The 27082-nt window shown below is 37.5% G+C and overlaps 1 protein-coding gene across 3 annotated transcripts in view; it reads left to right on the top strand.

The window, feature by feature from the left end:
• LOC111870474 (integrin alpha-9) overlaps positions 1 to 27082 on the top strand; it is a 54230-nt gene that overhangs the window by 16820 nt on the left and 10328 nt on the right. For all 3 annotated transcript variants that reach the window (XM_023862803.2, XM_023862800.2, XM_023862802.2), the window contains exons 11-22: positions 433 to 612; positions 744 to 917; positions 1758 to 1888; positions 2932 to 3046; positions 6122 to 6272; positions 8205 to 8418; positions 9264 to 9427; positions 12970 to 13036; positions 17197 to 17313; positions 19245 to 19566; positions 22698 to 22788; positions 24976 to 25108. In XM_023862803.2, the coding sequence (XP_023718571.1) occupies positions 433 to 612; positions 744 to 917; positions 1758 to 1888; positions 2932 to 3046; positions 6122 to 6272; positions 8205 to 8418; positions 9264 to 9427; positions 12970 to 13036; positions 17197 to 17313; positions 19245 to 19566; positions 22698 to 22788; positions 24976 to 25108 (1859 nt within the window). The remainder of the gene's footprint in view (positions 1 to 432; positions 613 to 743; positions 918 to 1757; positions 1889 to 2931; positions 3047 to 6121; positions 6273 to 8204; positions 8419 to 9263; positions 9428 to 12969; positions 13037 to 17196; positions 17314 to 19244; positions 19567 to 22697; positions 22789 to 24975; positions 25109 to 27082) is intronic.

Below are 27082 nucleotides of genomic sequence, written 5' to 3'. Positions count from 1 at the left end.
CAGTCATCTGGAATTCTAATAAAAACAGCAAAAATTTCAAAGATAAATTGCCATTTTTATAAAGTTACTCAAAATTTGCAGTTCACATATGTTCACCTGAGAGGTGGTATTTCTCCCAATCATCCCTAGCAACACTGCCTAGTGTTCTCCCTCATGCAGGTGCCTTTATAGTAGAGGGTAGTTGAATATGTGATCATGTTGCAATATTTTTTATCTCAAATCTTTCTTCCATCAATCCATTATATTGTCTAGGAAGACTGCAATGCCAGAACAAAAAAGGAAACATGATTTAACTTTGTGTTGGGGTTCTGTAAGAGTTTTGTCATGCATCTGACAGAATCATATACTGGCAAATCCCACTCTCCTTACATGCTGGATAACAGGGAGTTTGTTCTACCTTTTTATGCCATTGTTTTTTTTTTGTATAATTAGATATTGCAGTGGGTGCACCTTATGAAAATGGCAATATTGGATCTATCTACATCTACAGTGGTAGTACTTTGGGTCTAACACTAACTCAGAAAATTATGGCACAAGATATATCTTCAAACCTTAGAGGATTTGGTATCAGCATTGCTCGAGGAGCTGACATTGATATGAATAAGTATGTTGGTAAGTGTTTTGACATGTTCCATAATTTTGGGAGGATAGAGAAGCTCAGAATTATACATGAACTTGTGATAATATGGTTAAACTATAAATAAGTAAGAAAAGTATGCATGGCAATGAATTTAATTTTTCAGATATTGCAGTTGGTGCATTTCAGTCTGGACATGTGGTTTTATTCAGGGCGTACCCTGTGGTTTATTTTCAAACAACAGTTCATACTGACGTCCATCAACTCCATGGAAATGAGACATATTTCAATATTACTGTGTGCCTTTCTTACATAGGAAAGGATGTTCCCAGTTCTCTTAGTAAGTGAAAACTTCATTGTGATAATACCCCTTCACTTATCATTTCTTTTGTTTACTTAAAATTTTATATTATAGGTATAGTGCAAGTGCAGGGTTGAATTCCTCGACAATTTGAAGTATGAAATTTATGTAAACAATATTTAAAAATTCATTTCATACCTTTCAGAATGCCCACTGCATCTCCAATTTAAAGACCAATTGGTTGTTGCCCTTTGGAAATGATTGTGATTTATTTTAAGAATCATACAAAACCCATAAATACAATTATGGACAAAATGAAGAGTTCTTGAATGTGTCCAGACATGAAGTCTTTCATTGTTGGAAACAACAAGATGTCACTGCAGGGCCTGTGTACACATAAGTTCTGCCCCAGGTGACAAGAAATTTATTCTTCAGTCATCATATCACTGCTTTCCTTGTCAATATCACAGTATATAGAATCCAAAACTTTAAGATCTTAATCATGTAAATTAAAATGTAAGATATAAAAATTTATATGAATAAAGCTTTAAGATTGAGATAATACTCAGATTACAAAATTATAGTTTGCTCATGCAATTAAAAGGACAACTAGAAGTGAGGATTTGAACTGCATCCAAGAACAAGAATACTTACATATCACTTTACAGCAGCAGCTACTGTACATATTGACAAGATTATGGCGTAAGTTTCATTAAATCTTTTGTGTTCTCTGTGAGTCTGCTGTAAGAAACAGAAAACTGATTGGAATATTACATTTTTGATATGTATATTAGATGAGGAAGTATCAGAAGTTTTATTATGTCACCTAAAGTGTAGTTCCTTATTTATGAATGTAAATACTGTTTTAATCTGTTTCAGATGTAACTAGGGAAATTATATTAGATGAAAAGCTCCATAGAGCCTCTATTTCAGGTGTAAACAAACCTTACAGACATTCTGTTATTGTTCCTGACAGTGGAAGATGTGAAGCCTTCAGAATTTACTTGAAAGTAAGGGAAATGAGTATGTTGTTACTTGTGTCTCACAGATAAAAAATATTAACATGAAAATAATTAAAAGGAGATATGTATGTTAAGATGAGAGTAGCATAGACTGAGGGTGCTGAGCAGAATATTTGGTTTGAAGAAGGGTGAAGTGATAGGAGGTTGGAGAAAACTGCACAGTGAATAGTTTCATAACATAACATACTCTTTGCCAGATATAATGGGACTGATCAAGTGAAGGGGGATGAGAGGGGCAGGGCATGTAGCATGCATGGGGAGGAAAGGAATGCGTACAGAATTTTGGTGGGAAAGCCAGAAGGAAAAAGATCACTAGGAAGACCTAGACATAGGTGGGAGGATAATATTAAAATGAATCTTAGAGAGATATGGTGGGGTGGTATGGACTGGATTGATCTGACCTAGGATAGGGACCAGTGGAAGGCTCTTATGAACACAGTAATGAACTTTTGGGTCCCATAAAATGTTTGAGCAACTGGCAGCTTCTCAAGAAGTGCTCAGCTCCATGGAGTTAGTAATGTATGTTAATATTACCCATAAAGGGCTTGTGAATTCTGATCTGTAGCGTGATGTCAGAACAGATAATGGTCTACTAAATAATGTACAGATTCAACAGTATTCAACTAAATCACTGTACGACAAATGATTTATCTATATGTATAGTTCAACTGCCTTGGCATAGAGTTACTTTGTTCTTTCAAACGCAGTTAAAATCGTAGATGGATTTAGAATAATTTGTATCTATATTTTCTGCTGTTTACTGACAAAATATTTCTTCATTGTTTGTGTGATATGTATATTAGCATACTCCATTTTATTGCTTAGTGATTACATTCTTTTGTTTTTGAATGAGTTGATAGTAATAACTATTTTTGTTTACTTCCTGTTTTCATCAGATTGTTTTAAGAAATGTACAAAAATAAAAATAACAAAGCACCCACCAAATTGATCAACAATTGAAATGTCAGTACTGTAATATATGTTCACTTTGCCCACGTAATTAAGCAAGTGTATGTACTTCACTGTTACAGAGGGCACATTTAGAACAGCACCTTCTTGAGCCTATCAGTATAAGGGTGAGTCAGAAACTGATCAGAAGTGAAGAAATTAAAACATTGCTCTTGGTTGGAAGAAATATTTCACAGGGTAAGTGTGGATTCTCCTTCACCCCCCATATGACATGCTATATACAATTTAATGATTTGAGAGTGAATAAAATGCAGTCAACGAGTTCCATTACATATGAAATAGGGCGTTCCGTTAATAATGCCTCCTATTTTTTTGTATTAATATGTAACGTCTGAGATAGATATTGGTGGTGTTGTAGTAAAGGTTGAACCTTCCTGCCAATCTAAGGTTAGTTTGGTTGTCGTGCGACAGATAGCGACAGCAGAGCAGTCTACCAAAATGGTGTCTGACATAGAAGTGCGTATGAAACACAAATGTGTTATTGAATTTCTCACTGCCAAACAAATTGTACTCACTGACATCCATCGACACTTGCTAAAGGTGTACGGAGACAATACAGTGGAAGTCAGCACAGTGAGGTGGTGGGTAGTGCATTTCAACAGTGGCGAAAGTGAAGTGCACAACAAGCCAAGCCCTGGGCGTCCCTGCTCAGCTGGCACTCCTCACAATGAACAGCGCCTCATCCATACAGATCAGCAGATAACGACCAGGGACTGTCAATTCTGAACGCTACAAGACGATGCTGGCTAAGCTGAAAGCCTGCAATTCCCGAGTCAGGCCAAAGAAGCAGACAACCTTTTGCTTGCAACACGATAACTAGACTAGACTAACTAGACTAACANACATCCATCGACACTTGCTAAAGGTGTACGGAGACAATACAGTGGAAGTCAGCACAGTGAGGTGGTGGGTAGTGCATTTCAACAGTGGCGAAAGTGAAGTGCACAACAAGCCAAGCCCTGGGCGTCCCTGCTCAGCTGGCACTCCTCACAATGAACAGCGCCTCATCCATACAGATCAGCAGATAACGACCAGGGACTGTCAATTCTGAACGCTACAAGACGATGCTGGCTAAGCTGAAAGCCTGCAATTCCCGAGTCAGGCCAAAGAAGCAGACAACCTTTTGCTTGCAACACGATAACTAGACTAGACTAACTAGACTAACACTAGACCCCATACAAGTTTGGCGACCACCGTGCACATTGCAAAGTTTTGCTGGACTGTCCTACCACATCCACCTTATAGCCCCGGTTTAGCACCTTCAGACTACCATCTCTTTGGGCCTAAGAAAGATGGACTACGTGGGCAACACTTTCCAGACAATGAAGCTGTCATTGCAGCTGTAAGAAAGTGGCTAGCCTCTGCTGGCGCAGACTTTTACAGGCATGGCATACAGGCTCTTGTTAATCACTGGCAAAAGTGCATAACGAATGGTGGTTCCTGAAATTTGAATTTTGCGCGCGAACGGTTATGAGTATATTGAAGTACCACTAGGTGTCTCCCCACACACCCTTCTGGAATCAGTGTGGCAAGCGGCATCGAGTTGAGTGGTTGGGTTTATTGTTGGTGAACGTATTTCCATTGTTGTGTTTCCATGAGTTTGCGGTTTTGCGATGGTTGACCTGAGAGAGCAGTGTGTGTGTGTGTGTATAAAGTTTTGTTTGAAACTTGGGAAAACCACTTCAGAACCACACCAAATGTTGAAGTAAGCTTTTGGTGACAACAGTTTGGCCAGACACAAACTTACGACTGGTATAAGCATTTAAAAAATGGCCAAACATCGATTGATGATGACAATCGTTCAGGACGGCCATCAACTGGCACCACAAAAAAAAATGTCGCGAAAGTTAGGGATCTGATTCTGCAAGATCATAGACTGACCATCCAAGACCTCTGTAACACCTTGGGACTAAGTTATGGTACATGTCAACGAATTTTGTCAGAGGAACTGAACATGAGGATTGCGGCAAGGTTTGTGCCACAACTGCTGCAAAATGAGCAGAAGGAGCTTTGCTTGGAAGTCTGCAGGGAACTTCAACAACAGCTTCAAGAGGATCCAAACTTTCTTTTGAAGGTTGTCACTGGTGACGAAAGTTGGGTTTATGGCTACGACCCTGAAAGTAAGCAATCGTCCCAATGGAAGAGCCCTTCTCCTCGGCCAAAAAAAGAAGCGTGACAAGTCAAGAGCAACATTAAGTCCATGTTGATCTGTTTTTTTTATTTTGACGGGATTGTTCATAAGGAGTTCATCCCTCCTCGCCAGACAGTCAATAAAGAGTTATATCACGATGTTCTAAAATGTTTGAGGGAGGACATGAGGAGAAAACGTCCAGAGAAGTGGCACACGAATGACTGGGTACTCCACCCTGACAACGCATGACCGCATACAGGGTACATTGTGCAGGAATTTTTGGCTAAAAACAAGATGGCAGTTGTTCCCCACCCACCGTACTCACCAGAATTAGCTCCATGCGAATTATTTTGCTTCCCCAAGATGAAAATCAAGTTGGAGGGGTGAAGATTTGATACAGTTGAGGAAATTCAAGTGGAAATGCAGACAGTACTAAACACCCTAAGAAAGAAAGACTTCCAGGATGCATTTCAAAATTGGCAGAAACGCTGGGATCGGTGTATGCGCTCCCAAGGGGACTACTTTGTAGGTGATGGTGGAAAATAAGATCTAGGTAGGATGTAATAGTTTTTATTAATATATTTCGGGAACTTTTGGGTTGCACCACGTATAGTAAGACAGTTGTAACAGGTACATAGAATATGTTAATTGTAATCTTGAATGTATTTATTCAGTTATTCAAATTCATACAAATTGCAGTTATGTTCCAGGCTTTCTGTTATAATGAGGTCACTGTGGTGAAATGACAGTCACCATAATCATCATCATTGGCAAAACAGCCCTTTCTTTGTCAAAGACTTCCTTAAAAGAATCTGCTAGATTTGTTTGAATTACACCATCCAATTTTCACATCTTTGGATTTTGCAACAGTAATTTTTACAGAGCAAGGTCATCAGCCTTGCATTCAACCCCAAACTTGGAGGACCAGGTCTCTATATTTATGTCCCCTAGTTACAGGATGGCCCAGTTACACCCACAAGCAGTGGGTACCCTTTTTATCACTTTCTATGACATGCAGGGCAACAGTGCAGGTATTCTAACCCACCTCCACATGGGACATGGGACAGTGATCATAATGGTAATTTTATTTCCACATGTTCATTTATTGTATGTTGTTTTAGAGCAGGATACATTCAAGAAATATATTCCTGTTGTAAATGAAAAGCAGTCCATCAGCCATATGCAGATAAACATACCCTTTGCAACTGGTTGTGGTGAGGACAATATTTGCATCTCTGAATTACATCTGAAGTCCAGCTTCTCAAGTTTAATGTATGTACACTGTTATTTGTTACTCACCTTTAATTAGTGCCAAGGTCAAGAATACACAGATCCATACATCCACTTCCCCATACGTCTTTATGGTGTAGTGCTTAATTAGTTAAGCACAGGGACATCTTTAACTTTTTACTATACTGTTCTTTATTAGAAAACTATTCACACTAATTAATCATGTAGTTTACAAACTTTCTTAAATTCCACTTATTGCGTGATGTATGTATGCAAATATTACAGTGAAATACCCATAAAGTTTTGTTCTGTGGATATGTATGTAATTTTGTATTATGTGTCACTATCTTCCTGGTTTATATTACATTGTAATATTGTCTCTCAGGGCGTTCTGGAGAGGAGGAAGCAGTTTGCTCTGAAATGATGAGATCTATCTGCCAGAAAACATGGCATCACATCTCAGAATCCAGAGGCATGTGAGTCATGCTCACATGCCTTTGGATTGGACACACCCGCTTCACACATGGATGTTTGTTGCATGGAGACCCAACTTCTGGTTGTATGCACTGTGGTGTCCTCCTCACTGTTTTACATATCCTATGAGAATGCCCACATTATGACAAAGAACCTCATACCTTCTATCTTCATGGCAGGTTATGCAGTTCCTAGGAGATGATTGTTGTAATGCATCTAATGCTTTGACATTTCTTTATGATATAGAAGAGAAAAAACATGTTTACCTGGCTATTTTGGATTTTTGAGGAGCCAGGATAATGCAATCAATGTAGCAACTGGCTATGGACTGGATGACCAAGGGGTCAGTGTTTGAGCCCTGGGAGGGATAAGATTTTTCTCCTCTCCACTTTGTCCAGCATGGTCCTGGGGCCTATGCAGCCTCCTCTCCATTGGGTACCTGGGGGTAAAATGGCTAGGGTGTGAAGCTGACCACTCACCTCCAGTTAGTTCTGAGGTTACAAATATGTGGCTCTATACATCCACTCCCCCCATTTTCTTTGGATTTGAGCCCCTCATTACAGTGACTTTGAGGAGTATGGCCTTCTGGTATGTTATGCCATGTAGTTCAGAAAGAACCACATTTTGGAGGAACATATCATCTCCATCTTCAGGGCCAAAGAGTAAGTCAAGCAGGAAGCCAGCAGTTCAGCTTGCCGCATGCTTCTGGTTTCTTGCTTGACCTCCTTTTTCACTCTGAAGATGGAAGCAGTAAGTTCCTCCAAAATATCAGGCTCTTTCTGGAGTACATGATGTTACAACTCAAGAGAACCATGCTCTTCATTGACTATGGTTCATGGAGTCATTTTATCTTTATTATTCTTTTAAGATCTCATTGGTCCATGTATATTCAGTTTTATTGTCAGTTTTAACTGTATAATTATTGTACTTTGATTTTAGACTTAGTCAGATCCTCAGATGTATAATGTGTAATGAATAATTTTAATTAATTTCATTTAATCAGTTTTAAACTAGATTAGATGTGAATGTTTTAATTGGACTATTATTTAAGCAGACATAGCGTTAGATGCTGAAGGGCCTATAAACCACCTCCCCCCCCCACCACACACACACACACACACACACACACACACACACACACATGTGCGTGTGCACATGGAGTTATCTCCTTTCCACATATTTTTCAGTCGAAATATTTCTAGTCCCTATTATGCTCTACTACAACAACTGCAAGTAGTACATTCTTTGCGCACGTGCGATGCGCTGCTTCCTTTGTAACTTCTATTTTATTCAGACTAATATTTGTCAAGATGATCAGAAATTGTCTGCTGCACCTTAAGACCTTGCTCATTTGGCCAAAGACAAAACGTGCATGAAGTTAGTGTGTGATATCCAGTGTGCTCTCTTACAGTATTTTATTTATATGTGGTTCCAAAAACTCAAATTATAAAGTTGATTCCTAGGTTGTGAACGAATTTTGGATAAAATCTTATGTTACAGATCTGGAACTTTTGTAATCGGGTCAAAATCAGAGTTGGAGCTAAAAATTGGTTTAGTTAATACTGGGGAACCTGCATATATGGCTGGTGTCAACATAACTATACCTTTCCCCGTAGAACTTGCTAAAGGTCACATGGACTGTCAAGAAAGCTCTTTGCTACATGGTTTGCAGTTGAATTGCTATCTTGGCAATCCTCTCAGGTCTGGAAACCAAGTAAGCAAGAATGTAAACACCTTCTTCTTCTTCTTCTTCTTCTTCGTCTTCTTCTCCTCCTCCTCCTCCTCCATAATCATCATCACCACAGCCACCCACCACCTTATTCTTCCTCCTTCAGTATTTCCACCATATTACATGAGTCATCTAGCAATCTAGCCTTTCCATCTATCTCTGTCATTTCCACATCTTCATTTTTGTCTCATGTTCTTCCTTCTTTCTGCATCACTTCTTTCCTAACCTGATTTTTCTTCCTCTTAGGCATTTTCTTTATATTTTCAAGTTCAAAACCTTATATGGGATTCTGTCTTTGTTCATTCCTGAAATGTGTTTGTACCATCTTATTCTGTAATTTATTATTTTGTCTTCCATTGTATAGCAAACTCCCGGTTGCCCTTTATCCAGGCACCTTGAATTCTCTTAATGACAGCTGACAAAAATATCAAAGAAAATGTATCCTCCCTCACCCAGTTACCATTACAGTAGAGGCTAGTTGAATTTGTGTTCACATTATAGTATATCAAAAATATTTCACCTATGCACTTCATTTTCACTGTATGTTTAATACTACGTGTATATAAGTCATATACTAGACTGGACTGTATTGGATTTCTGCCAGTATTTTTCTCATGAAGCTGGAGAGACTCCTGTAACTGGCACATTCCATTACCATACCTGCCAGAAAGTCAGGAGTTTACTGTATTTATTTTTAAATTCCCTCTAATTTTTTAAATTTCTCATTCTATCTCACCTGTTTTTTCTGGTTTACATAAAGACTTATAATTTCTAATTGAAGCTTTATATTATGGTTTATCACCTCGTTACAATTTCAGTATTTGTTTCAGAAAGAGTTGACAGTGCATCTGGATATGAGTGGTGTAAAAGTTGGAACAGAGTATCTCACATTTAACATTTCAGCTTACACCAAAAGTAAAGACAAGAATTTGCATGAGAATTTTCAACAGCTGCACCTTAATTTAACCACGGATGCCAATATCAGTATTCTTGGGTAAGATGAATCAATCCTTCATTGCAAATGCTGCTTTTTAAACTAAGCTTTTGTATGACACAAACTCCGTCCTAAGTGCAACAATTTATTGTAGTTCTTTTGTCTTCTTTCCTTCTACACTACATGTTTCGGCCATAAATGGCCATCATCAGGTGTATTTCTCTCACGTAGCTGCTCCACTGCACGTAGTTTAAAATTTAAAAACACCAGCTTTCTTAATTGTTCATTTCTCTGTTGTTAATAGGTCCCGATATATCGGAATCCCCTTGCTGATATTTGTCAGATATGTATAAAATCTTTGTTAATTTACATATGTCAGTTTGATTTTTGAATTTTGGTGTTTTTAAAATCTTTTGTCAGAATTTAAAAATGTTTAAAATTTTAAAATTTTAAATTCACAGGGATACATGCTCTAGGTCTACAGTGCTGCAGCGGCTACTTTTTGCTTTCAGCACCATTCAGGTATTATCTGTAATACACAAATATTCATATTACTATCTTATGTTCATTATGTTATTCTTATGTGTTTTATACTGTTATGTGTACTTACTCTGTGCAGGCTCCCTGTGTGCGTGCCGCTGCTTATCTTTAACATATACAATATATGGAACACACACAAATATATCCCATTCTAGTAAAACAACAAATAGTGGCTTACTTTAGATATGTCGATGACATACTAATAATATATGATGAAAAAATGAGGAACATAGAACATACACTCAAAGAAATTAACGAATTGCAACCAACTATAAAATTCACCATTGAAAGAGAACAACAACCGTCTATTAACTTTCTAGATATAACAATACATTGTAATGAAGATAGCTTGCAATTTGCAATATATAGGAAATCCACACAAACAGACATAATACGTAACAGTTCATGCCATCCATTTGAGCACAAATTGTCAGGTATTACTTATCTAATAAATAGACTCTACACATACCCAATAACAGAAAAAGAAAAACAAGTAGAGAAGAACACTATTAAAAACATACTACATAACAACAGATATGACACAAACATAATCAAAAGATCAAATCAGACAAAACGAAAACAAAAATCAAACACACATGACGACAAACAACAACAAAAAACAAAGTGGCCCATATTTACATATAGTACAAAAGAAGTAAGAAAAATCACAAAACTTTTTAAAGACACACAGATAAAAGTAGCATTTCGCACATGGAACACAATATAAAATATACTCAAACATAAACCACAATTAGATAAATACAATAAAAGTGGCATATACCAAATGAAATGTATAGATTGCCCATTAAAATACATTGGACAAACGGGCCAAACATTTAACACCAGATATAAAGAACATATATATGATATTAGAAATAATAATAGCAATTCCAGATACTCAAATCACATACTAAATATGGGACATGCATATGGAACAATAACAGACATAATGGAAGTTGTAACAACGGGAAAGAAGGGTAGACATTTGAATACACTAGAGAAATACCATATATATAAAATAAGTAAGAAAGGCCTACACATAGAAACACACAATCCCATATTTCAAACAATACACGAGATCTATACAGACTAACGGTACCTCCCTCTCCCCACTACCCATTCCCCTCCTACACTCACCAACATAAGACATAGCACACAATACACCAGACAGCACACGTATTAAAGATAAGCAGCGGCACGCACACAGGAAGCCTGCCCAGAATAAGTACACATAACAGTATAAAACATATAAGAATAACGTAATGAACATAAGATAGTAATACGAATATTTGTGTATTACAGATAATACCTGAATGGTGCTGAAAGCAAGAAGTAGCCACTGCAGCACTGTAGACCTAGAGCAGGTATCCCTGTGAATTTTAATTTCAAATTTTTAAAAAATTTTAAATTTAATTGAAGATTTTAAAAATACCAAAATTCAGAAATCAAATTGATGTATGTAAATTAACAAAGATTTTATACATATCTGACAAATATCAGCAAGGGGATTCTGATATATCAGGACCTATTAACAACGGAGAAATGAACAATTAAGAAAGCTGGTGTTTTTAAATTTTAAACTACATGCAGTGTAACAGCTACATGAGAGAAATACACCTGATGATGGTCATTTATGGCCGAAACATGTGGTGTAGAAGAAAAGAAGACAAAAGAAGTACAATAAATTGTTGCACTTAGGGCAGAGTTTGTGTCATACATTGTGTAGAGTGAAACAGGATGCTTAAATATAATATTGTAAGCTTTTGTATGGATGCTGGATCAGAGATGAAGTGCTAAACTTAAAGACCTAGGATGTGATATTATACTGCCTGGCCAGGACTATCACACACCTCAGAAGGTGGTAATAGATGAATGTGGAGCAAAGGTGGAATGCTAGAAAAATTAGCTACCAGTAAATAAATACCCTGTTTTCAAGATGCTTATTTGCGATGTTCACTTGTTGAAGAAAGATGTTAATATGGTGAGTATTGTATATCTGATGCTTACTTAGAGAAGGAACTGTAAGAAGATTTCTGTCTTCTTGGAGGTGATGCGGTGTAGTTTGATGCATCATTACCGGTGTTTCAGAGAAACCTGTTTTTCCATCTTCAAGACAGAATGGTAAGCTAATGTGGCAAAAATGGTACAGATATAAAGAATGAGAGGGCCAGAAGTGGAACTTTGAGTGAATATTGGCCCTTTATAGGGTCACTTTCCGAGGGCAGAGTGATTGGGCCAACATGCTTTACCCTATCCTCCTTATTTCTATTGATTTGCTCACAGCCCCAGTGCTGGTCCCCCCTTCTCTATGTCCATACCATTTCTTTTCCCATACTCAGCTTATTTATCTACCCTGAAGCTGGGGCCATTAGGTTCCTCTGAAACGTTAGTAACTATCTACAGACTAGGTGTCATCACATCCCAGAAGGCAAAACACATATGTTTGTTAGCATACAAGTATTAATGAGTAATGAAATGGGCAGGAGGCAGAAAGAAACATATTTGTCTTATAACGTTTGTTGTTTAAGTCTAGCTGAATTCCTACATTATTTTTCAGTAATCATTAAGTTAAATCACTGAAATCCAAATTTTTGTGGAACGGTACATGTGAGGAGCCAGGATAGCGCAGTTGGTATAGTGACTGACTACGGGGTGGCCAACCAAGGAGCCAGAGTTCGAGTCCCAGTGGGGGCAAGAATTTTCTCTTCCTCAACTTGTCCAGAGTGCCTCTGGGGTTCACCTGACCTCATATCCAGTTGGTACCAGGGGCTCTTTCCCCAGGGGTAAAGCTGCAGGGTCGTGAAGCTGACCACTCACCTCCGACCAGTGCCAAGGTCAAGGAACCGTGGATCTATACATCCACTCCCCCATACACCTCATGGCATAATGCTTAATTAGTTAAGCACAGGGATAACTTTACCTTTACAGTAGATGTGAACAGTAAAGTGAGGAATTTAAAACTGAAATTTTAGAATTCTGTTGATTGAACTTTAATGTTAAATGAGGGAAAATTTTAATTGAGGAACATTAAGAGGGGATTCCATTGTATAATTTATTTACAGGAAGTCAGAAGAAGATGTATACTCTTACTTCAAAGCAAATGAAATGAAGTTTAAACAGATATATGAGGTAAGAATTAGGCACCTGATATCCACATAATCTTTATTTTTTTTCAATTAAGCAAAGCTGATAGAGATGTGAGATTAGGGGTTTCCACATGGTGACTATGGATGTAGCACTGTGCTGTTTAGTAGATTGTTAACAGTGTTCCAGCGTAGGTGAGTGACTCTGAGGACGAAGGCAGGCAGTCATCTGAAATATTGGAGTTTTATTTACCATACTATAAGGCATCACATCCCAGAGGACAGTATTCTTCAATTGATGGAATTGTTGCCTGTACCACCTTATGCTAACATCTCAGACTCTTTGATCTAACATCTGCTTCAAAATGTTTTTGTCATTCTTCACATACCAGGGGTCCACACAGAGTTGTACTGTGGAATGCTTTTTTGGTGGGGCAGTTATTTAACAGTACTTTTGGTATTGAGACTATACATCATCTGATTTATTTTTTATTGCTAGTGGGGTGGAACTAAGTCCCTTGTACTGCAGCCACTTCTGACCTATTGTACCAGCCCCAGATGATAGGTGAGGGTGATTGTGGAGCAATTGATGGAATGAAGATTGGCAGGGGAAACTGAAGTACTCAGAGAAAACCTGCCCCAGTGCCATGTTATCCACCACAAATCCCACTTGACCAGACCCGGAATCAAACCCAGGCCACTGCTGTGGGAAGCCAGCGACTAACCGCTTGAGCTATAGCACAGCCTCTATACAGCATTTGATGGTAAGATGACTGATGATTTAGAAATGATTTGGAAGGAAGTGATCATGGCCTAAACAAAGTACTATGCTGGCATTTCCTGGAGGGGCTGAGTACAAGTAAAAACACAAGAAACTTCAGTCAGGATAACTGGTGATATGGCTTAGATTTTAATCAAGCTCCTCCTGAATACAGGTCTAGAACATTACCTCTGGACCAACCTGTTAGGTTGTTAGGTGTCCACAGTCAGAATGCACCATGTAAAGATTCCCTCTGTTATCTTTCCATCTTTGCTCTGGTAATCACACCTTATTTTTTTTAATCTCCAAGTTACCCACTGGGCTGGTTCCTGGTCAGGGCCAAAAGGAACAATGGACATGGAAATGTTATTGAACACTATTTTTATCGCCACCAAATGCATCATAAAATCATTGGCAATTGGTATTCCCAAACGCTCATCCCTTCAAGTGCTAGCAAAGTGCAGTATTACTTAACCTTTTCTACTGTAGGTTGAGCAGCTTGGAAGGTGGCAGAAAGATTGCTGCTGGTTGGTCAGTAATGGCCTTTTATATTCTAGATTATAATTCAGTCCACAGATTATATCTGGTTAGTTTCACATAATATCTTTTTGCTATATACAAGGGTTGGATAAAATGTAGTGGCAACACTGCTGTATCATGAAAGATGAGTGTCAGGTGGCACTAGCACCATCTGTAGCTGATAGCAGAAGTTCAGTTGAAGTAGTGCAATGAGTAGCTCTGGTTGTGTTTCATTCGTTGTGCATCATCTTGAAGTGCAGGAGCCCAGTTCAATCGCCCTAAGAACATGTTTATGAAACAAGAACAATGCTTCTGGATAAAAATTGAAGTTGCATGAGGTCATAGAGCACAAAACTGTTATCAGGGACTATGAAAAGCATGTGGTGATGCTGCTTTGCCATATCGCACAGTGGCACAATGGGTGAAATTGTTCTGTGAAGGGAGGGATGCCATTCAGGACAGCCATCGTTCAGGACAACCCCATGTTGACAACCACACAAGTCAGTTTCTTGCTCCTTTGCTGGATGTTGATCGTCGATGGGCTGCATGGGAGTTAATTGCTGAGGTAGGCATATGTAACAAAACCATGCTCCACATTTTGCACGATATTCTTGGATGCCGCAAAATTGCAGCACGTTGGGTACCACGTACAATGTCCAAGGTGCAACAATGGCAACGTTATGCAATTGCACAGGACTTGTTGGACAGGTACCAGAAGGAAGGCGATGACTTCTTAGGAAGGATCGTCACTCTGGACAAAACTTGGGCTTGCTCATACAAACCACACTTGAAGCGATAATCAAATGAATGGAAGCATCCTGGCTCTCCTCATCCAAAGAAAGTGCGCCCTACACAGAGTAATGTGAAGGCAATGTTCATTGTGGCATATGACATTGATGGAGTGATACTGCACCACACTGTACCTCAAAGACAGAGAGTAAACGCTGCAATTTCCTGCGTAATCATCTTCGTCCAGCATTCAGGAGAAAGCGATGACACTTGTTGGCAATGAACCCCATCATCCTTCATGGAAATTCAAGGGCTCACACTGCTGACGCTGTCAAGGATCTCCTTCGCCACTGGCGATGGGAGATACCGCAACATCCGCCATACTCATCTGATATGAGGCCATGCGGTTATGATATCTTTGCCAAAATGAAAGACCCACTGCAAGGGTTATGTTACAACACAGGAGAGGAGATTATTCGTGCTGTATGGCAGTCACTGCTGGACATCAACGGAAGTGGACGCGTTGATGGTGTATGACACTTTCCACAAATTTGGCAGAAGGTGGAACACATAGGGGGCAGTTATATTGAAGGAATGTAAGTGTGTTTACCTAAGGTAATAAAGTCATTTCAGAACTATAGAGGTGTTGCCACTACTTTTTATCTAACCTATGTATATGTACGGGCTTTAAATATGTGAAGTAGATTTAAGTACATTTTGATTGTTGGTTTTCTTGAGATTTTCATATGTTGATTGAATGAGATTCTTTTCTCTCTTACGATAATTTTATCCCCAAAACAATAACAAATATGATAATATGTTCAACATACCAAATTCCATCAATGTAAAACAACCATTTTGTAACTAATATGACATATTTTATGTAATATATACTGCTTTCATAGTATAGTGTACTATGGTATAGTGTAGTACAGGCATGTCAAACACGTCGATCGCAGGACGATTTTTGGTTGATCTCATAGGCCTCTAAGGAAATTGTACATGAAAAGCATGTAAATTCACTTGTAATATAATATGATTATATTCAGATTTTGAAGGGAAAATACATATTAGTCATTCCTATTTTTCTGTTCTTATGTAGCTTATGTGAAAATTGCTTTGCACTTGTGTTAAGTAAACTGTGGGGAAGTCCCTACTCTATCCTTATCACATGAACTCTTATTTCATCACTTGTTGTCAGCTGCATGTGTTCTGATGCAAGAGGGATCGACAGAACAGGTGATTCACTTCGTTCTTTCCCTCCAGTCAACTGTGAATCCCCGTACGTTGTTGAACTAACAAGTGAGGCGTATGTATTATTATATTAACTGTTAGTGGAGATTTGTGGCTTTGCTGTGCATCAAACAAATATAGTGTTTGGGGATGAGCTCAGTGTAATCAAAGGGACAGTAAGTGCTCTGCCCATGTTGTTTTATTAATTTCGAAAGCATCTGTGCGTGTGTGTGTCAGATAAAACAGTTACCTCAGTATGGTAGAAGATGCAACGCCTCAGTATCCTTGCCAAAAAAGCGCAATTTGGAACATCATTATAATGCTCTCCATAGCAATAAGTACGATGCTGATTTTCCACCAAAAAATGGAATTCGTAAACTTAAGCTCAGAGAACTTAAATCGAAATTAGCTGCTCAACAACAGTTGATGGCAAAACCAATGTCACCTCATCCTTCAAGGTCAGCAATCTGATCATTAAAAAATGCAAACGTTTCACTGAAGGGGAATTTGTAAAAGAGTGTTTTCTTGAAATAGCTGATAATCTTTTTGAAGGATTTAAAAATAAGAAAGAGATCATAGCTACTATTCAAGATCTTCAATTATCAAGAAACAACATTGTGTGGCGAATAGATGTATGTTGAAACATAACTGAACAGTTGTTGAAAGATGTTTCCAATTGTGTTGCTTTCTCCCTCTAACTGGATGAATCTACAGACATCAGAGAGACAGCCCAGTTACTAGTTGCTTTTACAACAAGCATTATATATCATGTTATTTTTACCAATATTTTTGCTTAAAGTGAAGTATGACGATAGGAGGGGGTGGTAGATCACTGGCAGTTTTGACACTAAAAATTTGATCACAACCTGTTTGAAGTTTGACATGCCTAGTATAGTGTATAGTGAGTCTAGACATTAAAATATCTCATTACCAAACTGTCACAGATTTTATAATTGTTCTGTTAGGTGCAGAAAGTTGGATTGAGTTCAGTTGATGTTGCAGAAATTGATATCAGCATTCCAGTACAATGGTTTGAACCAAACAGAAAAAAAATTAATCTCTTGGAATTGTACAGCCCAAAGGTAAAGTTAAACAGATATGTTTGTATCATTATTAAATTTACTTAAATTCCCATTCTTACATTGTGTAACAAATAGCAGTGAGTCATAATATTTAATATTAATATAGTCTTTGCATATTATTAACTTTTTCTGGATTACACTTACGAAGTGGTTAACCTTTGTTTCTTTGAAAAAGTGGGAATAAATCCAGTAAGTTGATCATTTTCTTGTGTAAGGGTTGAAAGATTCTGGAAATCAGAGCAGAAATGATTTGCTGTGGAATGTTCAGTACAAAAATCACATTTTTTTTGGAGAGAGAATGGTACCAAAAGTTTTAAAATGTGATGTACGTTAAGAAGTCAAAAATTATCCGCACTCTTGTTTTTCCAATCCATATATACAAAAGTAGGGGTTGAACAAGTACTTCATTTTTCTACATAGTCTCCTCCCTTTTCAATGCACTTGGTCCAGCGGTCCAAAAGCTTGCATATTCCCTCCACGAAGAAGGTTTTTGGTTGGTTGCGCAACCATTTACGCACCACTTCCCCCACTTCCTTGTCCATAGAAAATCAAAAACCTCGTAAAACATCTTTGAGCGGTCCAAAGAGATGATAGTCGGAAAGGGCGAGATCTGGGCTGTAGGCAGGGTGTTCCAGCACCTCGAAACACAAGTGGTTAATGGTTTCAATGGTCTGGCCGTCCTTGTGTGAGTGTTCATTGTCATGCAAGAACAACACTTTCTTCAACAATAGGCCTCGGCGTTTGGTGCGAATTCCTGGCTTCAGATTGTTAACCAGCAAATCACTGTATCTTGCAATGTTGATTGTACACTCTTTTTCCAGGTAGTCTTCCAGTATAGGCCTTTTTGAGTCCCAAATAACAGTTAGCATCACCTTTCCCATGAAAGATTTGAGTCTTGAATTTCATCTTCATTTGTGATCCTGGGTGTTTCCATGCCATACTCTAGCTTTTGGATTCTGGCTCATAGTGATGAACCCACATATGAATTTCAGCCCCTAACACGCCTTCCAATCAGAGAAATCGGATCACTATTCTTTGTTAATCATTGGCGCAAACTGCTAGCAGAGCAGCCATGTTTACACTGTCACAGCATCAAGGAAAATGATGCGATCAAGGTAAAACTTCGATCACGTGACCACAGTAGTACCAACTCTAACAATGCATACATAGGAAGCAGTGTGACAAACCTAAAGATGTGTTATGGAGAAAGTGCGGATAATTTCTGACTTACCCTCGTATGCTATGATTTCATGTGGTATTTTGAAGGAAATTAAGTTAAACAACAGGACAGATGAGAATGTGTTTAAAATTATTTTTTAGAAAGTAACTTAATTTGACTGTGACTGGAAATGTGTATGGACCATACTCCCATTATAGTATTCAGGATTATAACTTGTAGTTTTGCAGGAACATACTGCCTTCACCTTCATGCTGATACTAAAATAAGAACTGTAGTTCTTTAATACATTCACTGCCAATCCTGTTACTTGACAAGTTGAAATGTACTGTGTGTCAGTGCTGAGTTCATTAATAGACTGTTGCCTAAATATGTAAATGTCATTTTGTCCTAAAGATATTACTCACATGCAGAGAGACTTTAATTGTAACTTGTCAAACCTCAAAAAAGTGTTGAAATGCACAGTGATTTTCTCTTGTTATTCACTTGTTCCCCAGCATGGTTGCATGGTAATATGTATATTAATTTACTGAAGGGCATGTTACAGTGGAGCATCATGTTGTAATACAGTTGTGAATTCTGTTGATATGACACATATATTGATAATATTTTATTATATATCACATAAAAATTAAACAATTTTAACTAGTTCCTGAACTTTTAATTTAATTTAAAATTCTGTACAGAAGATTAAAATGCCTATTTTTAGCAGGATTGATTTGCTGTAATCAAAATTGTTCTGAATTTATTGTAGGCATATCTTAATGGACAACCATTATCGTGCTCTTCAAGTATTCGATTTCACTCAGAAGATGATGTACAAGATGAAGACATTCTTGATGATGAATCAAAACCTGATATGCAGAATCAAGAAAGCCAGGAGACAAGAGACTTGTCAAAGATTCAAAATGAGGCAAAAGGATACCAACCACCAGCAAACCGTACTTTATTTCTGAATTGTTCCACTCCAAATGTTGTGTGTAATACTGTAAAATGCACGGCTGGCCCTTTTGAGAGCACCCCCCAGTCTTCAGCTGTAATAGCAATAATGATGACCTTAAAAATCAGTGATCTAGGTATGTTGACTTATTTAAATTAACTAGCTACTACAACACTCGCAGCTAAGAAGGGAACACACACCACAAGACACGGTTTACACAGAATATAAGAAAAACGACCCCCATAGTGGAAGAACCACACACAGGTTTCAATTATGACACATAAGATGTATAATCTTAACAAGTTTTAGTGTGTGTAAATTTATTATAGTGGACAAATACGCACTTTTTAAATACTTTTTAAATAATTTTATAAAGGCAAGCAATGAAATAGATTAGCATAATTAGGGCACCTGATGATGGCACTATGTTGCTGAAACATGTCGTGAAGTAACAGGTGAAATTGAGTGCACTACAAGACGGCAACTGTATACATATCATAGCTACTGGTGCTCTAAATGTTTATGTTGTAATATCTCATTGCTTCTTTTCCTGCCATCATTTCTGTTCTGTGTATGTCGATGGACAAAAGGTCTCCAATTGTTTCTTCCTTCAGTTCCAACAGGTTCCTTTCCTTTAAAATTTTAATTATAATGCCCTTCTTAATATCCAAGGGGTGTAGTTGATTGAGGCACTGTGCTACAAGCTGGGAGGTTACTGGTTCAATTCCCAATGAAGTCTTTGGATTTTTCAATTGACCTAGTCCTTCCAGCCACACTATGGGGTCAATTCAGCCTCTAACATAAATCGGTACCAGGAATCTTCCAGGGGTTAAAGGGTGGCTGGAGCATGAGGCTGACAACCTCACTGCCATCTATGAGCAGACTGTCTAGAAAATGTGACAGCCTTGACATCTCACAACCTTAAGGACCTCCACAGACTCTTACAGAGATAGCTTTACCTTTTTACCTTCTCAATATCCATCTGTCCATTCTCTTTACATGTTCAGAATATTGCAATCATTTGTCTTCTAGCTATATTAAAAACATGGAATTCAAATTTTCCTCAAAAATTTCATTTCTAATTCTATCCCTTCTTGTTTTTCGTTTATACTTCCTCTAACATTCATGTCCATTCTGTGATTTTTCTTTGTTTCAGTTTGTAAGGGTCCATGTTTTTTCATTATATGTTAACATTAATTTTTAAATATGCTTTATAGAGTGTTATTTGGAATTGTTTTGGGATTCCTCTGTTTCATAACAGGGGCACGTGGTAGCATTGTTGGTTGAGGTATTCTACAAGCCAGAAGGTCGCGGGTTCAAGTCCCGATGAAGTCATTGGATTTTTTCAATTGACCTAATCCTTCTGGCCGCACTATGGCCCTGGGGTCAACTCAGCCTCTAACAGAAATGAGTACCAGGAATTAATTAAATAATTTTCCTGGGGAGTAAAGCGTGGCCGGTGCGTAAGGCTGACAACCTTACCACCATCTTTGAACCAACTGTCTAGATAATGTGGGACCCTCAATGTCTCACAGCCTGTTACAGGGATAACTTTACTTTTTTACTTTTTACTGTTTCATAATATCCCTTTTATAATATGATGAAATTTATGACTTTCTCCATCCTCCTATTGAACTCTTCAACAATTTATGACTTTCTCCATCCTCCTATTGATCTCTTCAACAATTTCCTGTTAAATATTTATTTAACTTCATACATATATAAATTTGTCCAACTGTTTAAGCAAGTTATCAACTTTTATTTTGATATTTATGTCTAGGTCCCTTGAAATCTTCACTGTCATTACTCATATCTTGTTCATGATGTTGACTTAACCTCTAATGTACAGACTTTTAAATTGCTGGCAGCCCTATGCGGCCAGAATTTAAATGGCCCAAAGTCTTCTTTACATTGCAGGTTTTCAGAACAAACTACATATTTTCTGCTCTGTGCAACAAAGAAATACAAACTAAAAACAACCTGAAAGACAGTAAAATTTTCTACATATACACAAAAGAGCAATTTTTACAAGTGAAAATTAACTGTGATTATTTTGTCATGAAGTTCAAAATATAATCGTTATTATATATGTCATGAAATTCCAAAGGACTTACCCATAATTTTGTCTTCAATCCTGAGACATGGTGATTTTGTAAATATAATCACACTATATACAATAACATATTGTTCAGACTGTATGCAAGTTTGAACTGCTTCACTTCACAGTTTACGATACCTCACACTCTGATACTTGTGTGCCACTTCTCAAAGCAGTACACAACACACAGCCCAACATCACACATTTTACAATAGAAAAGGTTGCTCGGTCTTTTCTTTTTTAGTGAACACACATGACAACATCTTTATTTCCCTTTGGTTGGCCAGTGTTGGGAATGTTTCACCTCCTGTCAACTCAGTTGGGCCCCAGATGAACTTGGACTCCCCTGAGAAATGCCACTGACCGTGATATTCACCTCATGCGATTGAAGAATCATCTTGGGGGGAGGGGGGTTTCCAGTTAAATAAGTTATGTTGATTGACAAAGCGATACTCTCACCTGTTAGTTATACTTGCAAAATAGTGATACAAAGCAATTATACTTGTAATACTAGTCAAAAAGAGTGCCAGTCCAACACTGATACCGAAAGTCACAGTTACAAAGATGCCTTTTACTCACAAAGTAATACTGGCTCAGTGGGTTTATACCTCTTCCGAGACACAAAATAAAAATGATATATAAAGAAATATATGACAGTCTGACCCTGACTTTCTAACTGATAATTCACTACTGAAAGCCAATCCTTGAAAGCTCTAAAAGCACTAATCTGCAAGCACAAATGAATATTTACTAAACAAAGCTGGGATCTATTTGGCTGACCAGGTCATAAACAGTCATATCTAAACATAAATAGTATCAAAACCAGTACCGTGATAAACGATTTCATTGTTCAGAGCTAATGACTGAACCACTGACATGACCTTGTGTGGGTTTATTTTGGTTTCAAACCGAAGATCAAACTGTCAGCATTCCCAAAGAGAGCACGTGTGCTGTATTAGCTATACCTAACATTCGGCCACATGGGGGTGTTGGTTGCTGTTAGATATATCTAACATTTGTACATTAAAGGTTAATGCACAAAAGATCAAATCATCACCATTTCCACATCCTAGGTTTCTTACCTGTATGGATATATGGAAAATAAATGAAATGAATGAATCACAAATCATTAATATTTCTTTAATTTAATATCAACCTTATGCTTTTAGGCACACTTATGGGCAAGAAGGATATTGTTCACCTGACTACAAGTGGTTCAGTTACTATCAAGAAACCTGAAAATTTGAATTTCATAGCAGGGTAATATCCACCAGGTTTATTTTAGCTGCTTCTGTAAGAGACGTACATTATGATAGATGTCTTAACTTTTCTGATTTTTCCGTTTTCTATCATGGGTCTAATACAGACAAACCAGAAATAATATGGCGTTTCCTCTGTATATTTGTCAGTATGTACAGTAACCATAGCTGTTAAAGTGATGTACAAGTACTGTGGTAGAGTTTTTGGATGCATTCTGAATCATCATTCCCAATCCCCTTTTTCCTCAGATGTATAAATTTTAATTCTTACTTTGAGTGTTATCCTTCTTTAAATATCTTCAATCATATGTATCTGTAATAACATCTTAATAAATGACCTTATTTTATTGACAGTATGAGTCTATCAATTATTTATTAAAAGTATAAAATTGTTGTGCTCAACGGACATATTTACATAGCATCTTTCTTTAAACTTTTGGCTACTACTACAACCTATGGTGTGATACTGATGAAAAAACAATATCGCATACAAAGATCAAGTAAATCTGATTGTTTCAGTGTACCATGCTTTAATAATGTTATACCTATTTAAACAGGTTGTAAATAAATGTGGCATGAACAAATCTGGAACTGCTGTTGTGTATTGCACTTATTGTTTCTGTCTAACCCTGTATTGTCTGTAATAGTTCTATATGCCAAAGCTCATATTTATATCATTGGCAATAGTGTATTCCTATTGATTTTAATATTATATCCTTTTTGTGAACTTTATACATACATTAAGTATACAAGCAGAGGTATAAATTTTTTGCTTGGGACATGATTCCTGTATTTGCCAATATCACAATGTATATAACAGCTAAAACTTTAAAGAATAGATAACACTCAAATTTATAAAAGTATAGGCCTGCTCATGGAATAAAAGAAAGATTTGGAATGGGGATTTGAACTGCATTCAGAAAAGCAATCACAGTACTCGTGTATTGCTTTAAAAACCATGGCTACTATACATATTTGTAAAAGTATGGTGTAACGGTCTCTGTTAAGCCCATGGTAGAAAACGGAACATTTTATATTCTTTAGATGACATATTACTGCAACATACATGTATGAATGGATCAGTTTCAAAACTGTCAGCTTCTAAAATAATATTCACATTTCAATATTTGCAACCAGTAAAGTTGGCATGCAGGTCTGCAATCCTTAAGACATGGTTAAACTCTGAAGGGAATCTTCTGGGATGTGATGCCATGTAATTTGGTAGCAGTTTGCTGACATTTCAGACAAACATACTGTGTCTGTCTTCAGGATCAAAGAATATGTCATGCAAACAGACACCCAAGCTGCAAGAAGAATGCTCTGCATCAATTAGTTACAGTCTCACATGCAACACTATGTGCTATAAAATGTATTAAGTTTAAAAATCCATCACTACATTTTTCAACCAATGTGTTCATCATTGGGTGTTAAAATCTCTGGTGAGGAAACTACTGTCTTCTGTTGTTGCTTATGTTGGTAAACATATATAGGTCCTCTCGATGCACACGTGTTTGAGTAGATGGATTGTATTCTCTCTTGCTGTGTTTTTTTGCTGCAGCAATTTTTAAAAGTTAATAAATTTTATAGGACATAGTGCTGCATGTGAGACGGTAACTAATTGACACTAAGTGAAAAGTGCAACAGGATGCTACAATATTATGAGAATGCTCTGCTTTCTTTATTGCTAGTAGGGTGGGACTAAGTCCCTTGTACTGTGGCCACTTCTGGCCTATTGTACCAGCCCCAGATGATAGGTGAGGGTGATTGTGGAGCAATTGGTGGAATTAAGATTGGCAGGGGAAACCGAAGTACTTGGAAAAAACCTGCCCCAGCGCCACCACAAATCCCACTTGACCAGACCCAGGATTGAACCCGGGCCACCACAGTGAGAAGCCAGTGACTAACTGCTTCAGCTGTGGTGCGGCCAGAATGCTCTGCTTAGTGCTTGCTTGTGTTAATCTTTGACCCTGAAGGGGAAGGCAGTCCTCCAAAATATCAGAAAATTTTTACCAGACTACTTGGTGTGGCATCACAGAAAATACACTTCATAGTCACCGCTGTGACAACCTGAAATTTCATACGATTTCTGTGACATGTAACTTTCCTAATGAAATGCATAAAATTGATAGAGCATGTACAAGAAGTTGATTTGTGGTGATTACTAACTGTGTGGGTACTGTACTTGCAGGAACCATTCAGTAACAGTATCTTCCATTTTCATTGGAAATGTCCAAAAGGAAGTAGTAGCCACATGGATCATTGCATTGGCTATCATAGCTGGTATCCTCCTCCTTATGTTGCTCGTGATAGGTTTGATGAAGGTAAGCAATGTATGCTCTGATTACAGGTTTCTTTATAAAGTTTGTTATTTTATTAAAGGAACAGTTGTCCCTGCACTTAAGCACCATGCCATGAAGATATATCAGAGAGTGGAGGAGATCTCCATGCACTAAATGGTGGTGAATGGTCAGCTTTATGACCCCGCTGCTTTAACCCTGGAAAAAGGGTATTTGCATTAAGCTATAAAATGTTTCTGCACAGTCATGAAAATACTTGTGAAATGTTTGCCTGGCTAAATTTTCCAAGAATACCCACCACCTGTGCATGGGTACAACTGTATTTTAAGTAATTCCTGAGAATTAGTGATCTCCCTCTGAGTAGGGGTCCTATTTGTACTAATGTTCCTGGGATAGCCTCGGTTTTATGGGCTTTACAGAGCCAAATGTCCCAGATTTTTCCAAGTGACAAAAAATACGACCTTTCTGACAATGCATATGAACATTTTGACTCTCCCATGGCCAGAATACTGCCTGATGGGGCAGCTGGCAGTAAAGGTGTGTAGGCTTGTGTGGTACACTGGTTGGCAAGAGTGTGGAGGTGCAAATGAATTATCACTGTTCAGTTTGCATTGTCTGTGTTCCTGTGTACGAGTCTAAGTTTTGAATGTTTTCTCTTTAATTAAAGTTCTCTAAGTAATCAAGTAGTAAAAGATTCATGATAGCTACAAAATGGACAGCATTGGACCAACCGCTAACAATGAGTAGGTGAGGGAGAGGAAGATGATTAGTTTAGTGATTATGGAGTCTGAACAGACTGTAAATAACAAGGAATGGATATGAGAAGAAAAATCAGTAAGTGAGCTGAGCGTTTGGGTTTGAGTAGTATTCTTCTTATTTTGTATCTGTATATAATAATTGTATTATGTGAGTTATCTCATTCTCGGAATATCCAATAAATTACTCTGCTTTTTGCAGTGATTGATGGCTCAAAAATGTTTTATTAGACCCCGCCACCAAAACTTTATTAAGTGCCCCTGTTTTTTTATTTTTAAAAAATGGTATCCATAGTTGTGACTCCCCTGGTGTGTCACACCAACATTTTGTGAGCTCAACCACAATCATCACTCATGAATTGTCCCAACAAAAAAAGACTTCTGTGCACCTCAGGTTTCTTAGTTCTTCATTGTGCATGCATTCTGACGGATAAGACTTCACTTGGTTTTTGGTCTCTCTGCTGTTCATTCCATTATTCTATGTATCAGTATCATCATTGTTATCAATGCTCATAACTCATGTAGTTCTTACATCATAAAATGATATATAAGAGAGATACATTAATCCTCTGATGCCAGCAATTTATCCAAATACTGTGTAAAAATTAAGTTTTTGCTTCATAGAAAATACACTGCACCTCCATTAGAAAGACCAGCTGGTTAGTACTGTTCAATTAAATAATCACTCTTCGTTCTGAGACTCATACAAAACTCATAAACACACACTGTGCATAAAATACATAATTTTTTAATGTGAAAGCAGATGGTATGTACAGTAACCACTATGCTTTAAAGGATTAAAGACTTCCTGTGTACGAACCATTGACTATAAAGGAATATGTTTGACTGCCACCATTAAAACTTTCCATTTACAGTATTATAGTCGTATGTATCACTTGGTATTAATAAGATCTAAAAGTTTATGATGGTGGTAAATAATACATTTATTTACTTTTTGGACATTATCCATCAGCTTTTTTTTAATTTAAAAATGGGATGATGGATAATGTCCAAAAACTCAATTGTGTTTCATATTAATGTTGTACATACAGACAGAAGTTTCAATAATTTGTTTGTAGCATTAGCACATTCACTGTCAAGCCTCTGTCCTGAGATTTTGTCTGCTGGTTCAGTCGTTTTTCCACAAAAACTGGATCTGACTCTACTACATTCAAAATGGAAATGGAAGGGAGCAATAAATTTTTTCTTTTCATCAGTTACTTCATGATTCAAGACTACATGT

Source organism: Cryptotermes secundus, unplaced genomic scaffold (genome assembly GCF_002891405.2).
Source record: "Cryptotermes secundus unplaced genomic scaffold, Csec_1.0 scaffold2534, whole genome shotgun sequence".
In the NCBI taxonomy this organism is placed as follows: domain Eukaryota; kingdom Metazoa; phylum Arthropoda; class Insecta; order Blattodea; family Kalotermitidae; genus Cryptotermes; species Cryptotermes secundus.
The sequence above is the reverse complement of the archived record's forward strand: the minus strand, read 5'-3'. Positions and strand labels throughout refer to the sequence as shown.